Here is a 6,000-nt window from a genome sequence, read left to right on the forward strand (position 1 = left end):
GACTCCCACAGCATCCTGGGGCAAAGATTTCCAGAAGTGAGACAGATGTGCCCTGAGACTGCAGCCTCACCATTTTACCAAGTGCTACCAATGTTAAAAATAGAGTCTAATTACTCTCTGCTCATCTGCCCTGCCCCACTCATTGGTTTGGAGACCTTCATGTAAAAGGTCTCCAAAAGTGTGAAAACCTCTACATGGGTCCTTCTCCATCCAAACCCTATTTTGTACCTCTGATCATCCTGGCTGCCCTTCTCACAGGCTTTTCCTTTACTACAGCATCTTTTCCAAGGCAGGGCAACAAGAAAGATATGGATTATTCAAAACACGGACAATACCATGGGCTTATTTTATATATATATTAAAAAATCTTCGCTCTTAGTGGCATAAAATCTTTACACATTCAAAACAAATTGATTCCTTGTTAACATTAAAAAGGGATCTCAGTTTTCAGTGCACGAACAAAGTTGCTGTAAAATTCTTGTACACACAAGTTGACATTTCCAAACCAAGCAGTATAAAATTAGCCTCATGCTCCCAGCCACAGGGAATTAGGAAGGATTTTTCTAAAGCATTTAACTGCTTAAGGAGCTAAAGTCCCAAGAAATTCAACCTTCGAACCCTGAAGATGGGATATGGCAAAATCAAAGCCCCTTGGCTCTCTGGCTGGAACCCGCCTCGGTGTGTCACAGAGTGGAGCATGACACCAAGCTGAGTGGTGTGGGTGACATACCAGAAGGAAAGGAGCCATCCAGAAGGAACTTGACAGGCTGGAAAGGTGGGTCTGGGTGAACCTGGTGAGGTTCAACACTGCCAAGTGTCAGGTGTTGCACTTGGGCTGGAAGAATCCCAGACATGGATACAGCCTGGGAGAAGAGCTCCTGGGGAGCAGCCCTGCTGAGAAGGACCTGAGTGTCATGGGGGATGAGAGACTTCCCATGAGCCAGCAGTGGCTCCTGCAGCTGGGAAGGGCGATGGGATCCTGGGCTCCATCAGCAGAGGGGTGGCAGCAGGGACAGGGAGGGGATTGTCCCTCTCTGCTCTGCCCTGGGGAGGCCCCAGCTGGAGTCCTGTGTCCAGAGCTGGGGCCCCACACAAGGAAGATGTGGGACTGTTGGAGAGGGGTCAGAGGAGCCACGGAGATGCTCAGTGGGCTGGAGCAGCTCCCCTATGGAGAGAGGCTGAGGGAGCTGGGCTGGTTCAGCCTGGAGAAGAGAAGGCTGTGGGGGGACCTCATTGCAGCCTCCCAGTCCCTGAAGGGAGCAGAGAAACAGGCGGGCAATCAGCTTGTTAAAGGGCAGACAGGGGCAGGACAAGGGGGATGGAGTGAAGCTGAAGGAAAGAAGGTTTAAATTAGATATTAGTGGGAAGTTCTTTCCAGAGAGAGTGGTGAGGGGCTGGAACAGGCTGCCCAGAGAGGGGGTGGATGCCCCATCCCTGGGGGTGTTCCAAGGCCAGGTTGGATGGGGCCCTGGGCAACCTTGTGTAGCTCCAGGCCTGGAGGTTGGTGTCCCTGCCTGTGGCAGGGGGTTGGAGCTCTGTGATCCTTGGGGTCCCTTCCATCCCAGACCAGTCTGTGATTCAATGATTCTGTGATTGCTCAGCAAACACATCTGCATCATTCCTATTGCAAAGTTCTTCCTTGGGCTCTGGCACTGCTCTGCAGTATGGACAAGCCTTTTAAGGACTAACTTTAAGAAATAAACTTCTTCAGAGGAAAATGTCTCTATGGAAAAGCTGGGAAACTGCAAAGAAACTAATTAAAGAAACAAGCACACAACAACCACTTCAGCAGCATAAGCCTGTAAGACGAAAATAAAATGCAGACCCGCAACATGAAAAGAAATAAAACTAATTTAAATTTTAAAAACATCTTTTTTCTTCTTCTTCTTCTTCTTCTTTCCCCCAATTACTTTGTGCTTACCCTGATTTCTCTGCACAGAACAGCCCCTGGCCACAGCTCAGCCATCGCCACTTCACACACACGTCGTCAGCCCTCAGCAAAGCTGGATTGGAAGCAGACCTGTGCTCACTCAGACCACCAGATCCTCCAGCAGGTCAGAAGTCGTGACCAGGGCCAGGGATGTGCCTTCACCTGGCATCTTCCTCCTCCTAATGTGCAGTTCACTGCAATCCTCTGCAGGGTAAAGGATGGAGCCCACAAACTTGGTTGGTGACCTCCAGCAACTGTGTGTGCCATGGGAGGGTCTGGCCTTGCAGAAGATGGGTTGTGAAGGGACCTGCCCCTAAGGCAGCATCCCTTCCTAGTCCCCAGTCACTGGCTGGCAAGCTCCAGGAGATAACCCTGTTCTCTGGCCTCCTGCAGTGCAGACATTAGGAGACTGCCTGGGTTTGAGCCTGCTTCAAGCTCACATCTGACCAAAATCTGTCCACTGAACCTGCAGTGACAGCAGACCCTCCATAGCCCTTGTCACAGTAGCTAGCTCCTGGTCCTGTTAAACTGTATGAGCTTTAGCTGTAGCTCCTGACTCCAACCCTTGTCTAACCTTTGACCACCAAACTGAAGAGCCCCCTTCATTCAGTGCCATCTCCTGCATGGGCCAGTCCACCAGGCAGCCAACTCGTGGGCATCCAAGCTGGAGTTGGTGTAGCCAGGGTGGGCGTGGACCCTCAGGTCTGTGCAAGCCCCTCCCTCCAGCCTGCTGGGAAGGAAGCCTACCCCATCCAATGTCCAGCACTGGACTGGAATGACCTTCACCTCCAGTTTGGAGTCCCTCAGGTCTGCTCCTGCACAGACATAGGATGTTTTCTGCCTCCTCCACCTCATGCTGTCTACATTTCTGGTGGCTCAGCTGACTTCAGCCAGGAGAACTTACAGACTCCAGACCTAAAACTGCAGCGTGCCCCTGCTAGCACCATCACACCAGGTCTTCCCAGGGCAGGAGCAGCACAAGCACAGCTCAGGCAGTGGGGTGACTGTGGTCTAACACCCTCTGTGCAAAGGCTGGCCCAGGTCTCCAGCAGCCCCATAACAAGCAACACGTGGATGGGTGGCAGGACAGGTGCCTTGGGGGGGCAGCTTTATCTCCAGACTCTGCTGAGGACACGAGGCTGTGTGGGGTCGGTGGCATTTCCAGCCACTTCACAGCCTGAGCCTGATGCTCTGTCACTGCAGCAAGATGGGAAAGGTTGAGCACTAAGAGTCCTTGATGCAATTCTTTACAAAACCACTCTGCAACCTAAAAACACTCAGCCTGCTATTTAAAGAAGGGACTTTCCCAGGTGACAAGCTTGGCACAGAGACTAGGAGAGCAAGGATTTATTAGCCTTCCTGTGTGTTGCCTAGCAGAGCTTTGCTGCTAGCAGAGCCCTGGCTTGGCTTTGCCTGAAACCCATGGAAATGCCTGAAATGGGTGTTGCAGACACTGTGGAGGGGGAAACTCCTGCAGAAAGTCTGGCCAAGCACTGGAAAGAAGAAGAACAAAAAGTATCATGTAGACCCAAACATAACTCCTGGTGTGTCAGCTGGAGTAGGAACAAGCTCCTGGCTGAGGAAGATGCACCTACCTGAGGTCCCTCCAGCTGAGCTCAGGCTCGTTCCTGCTTTCTCTGCCATGACATTGCTGGTGCCTCCACCCACTCCCACTGTCCTTGATGATGGGGGACAATGGGGAGAGCTCAGCATAAGGCCATCATGTAGAGTCATGGACCACAGGGCAAGTGAAGCTCAGGGCACCACATGCCTTGGGAAGGAGACAGACACCAAGCAGCTCAGCACAGGACAGCAGGACCCGTGGGCTGGCCATGGGTGTGTAGGTGCTGTCCCTCCTGCAATGGAGATTCCTCAGGATCTGAGCCTGTTCTGTCTAAAATCTAACACTGTTGCCCAAGCACCTAAGTTGTGTCTCTGTTCCAACACCAGCAAAGCCATCACTTTCACACTGTTGTGCCTCTGCAAACAGGGGCCAGCAAGGCCACGGGCAGCAGAGGAAGGATCATGTCACAGGCAGGGGTCCTGCCTTTCCTGGGATCCCATGGGAAAGCCATCTATCTACCCACTGAAGGGTGTCTGCCATCTCTGGAAAGGGCTCTGAGCCAAAGAAGAGGTGCTGACCTCTATTATCAAGGCCCCCCCACCCTGTGCAACACCATCCTGCTTATATGATCCCCACCTCACCCTGAATGCTCCAAAAATGCTCATTTTCCACTTTGATTTTTGCAGTGAAAGGGTGCAAAATGGAGCTCAGTGTGAGCAGAGGAAGAGTCTGCAGGACTGGAGGGATTTCCTCTAGGCAGATTTGCAGGGCAGGGAAAGAAGAGGGAGAAACTTCTGTGCACAACTACATCTGCCTTCACCCCCCATCACGTATGCCTCTTGTGCACACACACCATCTCCCTGGAATTTAGGCACCTTCTACTTAAAACCAGCAATTAAAACTGTTGCTGCCCTGAAGGGTGCTGATGGTTCTAGCTCAACATCCCAGGATAACCACATCCAGAAGGCTACTGGGAATTTCTCCTGCACCTACCAGAGAGCTCCCAAGGCTGATACAAATCAGAGGGACCTGCCAACCCACTGATCTCATCCTGCAAGCCACACATCAGAGCAAAGGGCTCTGAGAGAGTAACAGAGGGGTGAGGACTACCTTGGCAGGGGGCAGCTGGTGGCTGAGCAGGCACTGGGGCACCCCCTTGGTCCCTGCACGTTGGGGACAGTTCCCAAGTCAGTTCTAGTCCAAGGCTTGGTGCCACTGAACCTTGGCATTGATATGTTATCCTCCTGATCCTGGCCTCAGCTGCCAGCAGGAGAAACAAGCAGGGATGATGCTGGGCTGCTGAGACCAGATGCAGCCCAGCAGACCTGTCCAGGATGTGCAGTGCCAGTGTGAGGGGTCGTTGACTTACTGGCTTGGGCTGTAGAGTAATTCCCTGGTATGGCCACAGCCTTCAGCTCTCTTGGGGGGGTCTAAAGCCCTGGCATGTCTTCTTTCTCCAGCTGAGCCTGTATTTCTTTCCCCTTCTGGAGAAAGGTATTTCCCTCCCTTTGGAGGGAAAGGACATGTAGGAGCAAAGCCAGTCCACCTCTATTTTGACCCTTTTAACCACATCCATTTAACACCTGTGCCCAGGCATTAGCTACACCTTGAAATCTCTGGTGATAGAGTGGAGGCTGCAGTCATCACCTCCTTCCAGGCTGGGAGGAAACAAGGTCAAAAGCTTCTCCTCCCATGCACCATGCACTGGCATTGAGCAGCAGGTAGATGCAGAGGAAGGAGGGACAGAGGCCACTGCTGTCCAAGCAGAGGAGAGGAGGGGAGACCTGCTGGCACAAGGCCACCCACAGAGACGAATAAAGTAAAACAAAACTTAATTGTCTGTGTCCAGATGCACCAGATCCAACTCTTCCTGCTCCCCAGGTCTGCAGATCTGCCAGGGGATGTCCAAAACCAGTAACTGCTCATCAAAAATGCAGCACCCAGCAAGTGTCCCAGCTCAAGTCACAGGTGCTGGGACTGAACACCAGCAAGGAAGGCAGGATTACAGCACTGCTCCAGTGCAAACCCATTCCAAGTGAGTTCAGAGAGGGAAGCCAGGGGGAACACCCCCTGCTGAAGAGGAGGAGCAGTTGCAAAGGCCCTAAAACAAGACCAGCATCCAGAAAAAGTGGTGTGAGATTGAAGACACATGAGCTGCCTGTCCTCTGAAGAGAAGCTGAACGAGGTGACCTGATAACAGCACCTAAGCACTTTCAGGAAGAAGAGTACAGGGTCCTCCAAGGCTCTTCACCCTAGCAGAGGATAGCAAAGCAGGATCCAGTGGCTCCATGTTACAGCCAGAGAATTCAAATCAGGAATGAGTCACAGTGATCAGCCACGACTACAAAGAGTGGAGGGAAGCAGCAGCTCTCCCATCCACTGCTCCCTTCAAAGTCAGACTGTCCAAAATGCCAGCTGCATTCCCACACCCAGTCTTGCAGGTGTAGCAGTGCCAAAGACCTGTACCAGCCCACAGTGCACATCTCACGTCCCTGCTGCCAAGCTC

The 6,000-nt window shown here is 52.3% G+C and overlaps 1 protein-coding gene across 1 annotated transcript in view; it reads right to left on the reverse strand.

Moving 5' to 3' along the window:
• Window positions 1–4,723, reverse strand: part of RTN4R (reticulon 4 receptor) — a gene marked incomplete at both ends in the record, with an annotated part of 46,042 nt that extends 41,319 nt beyond the window's left edge. Inside the window, 2 exon segments of the mRNA XM_084272245.1 lie at window positions 4,536–4,650; window positions 4,652–4,723. Of these exon segments, the coding sequence (XP_084128371.1) occupies window positions 4,536–4,650; window positions 4,652–4,723 (187 nt within the window).
• Window positions 4,724–6,000: the final 1,277 nt, after the last annotated feature.

The sequence above is a fragment of the Gallinula chloropus genome (assembly GCF_964237585.1).
Source record: "Gallinula chloropus genome assembly, chromosome: 17".
In the NCBI taxonomy this organism is placed as follows: Eukaryota; Metazoa; Chordata; class Aves; order Gruiformes; family Rallidae; genus Gallinula; species Gallinula chloropus.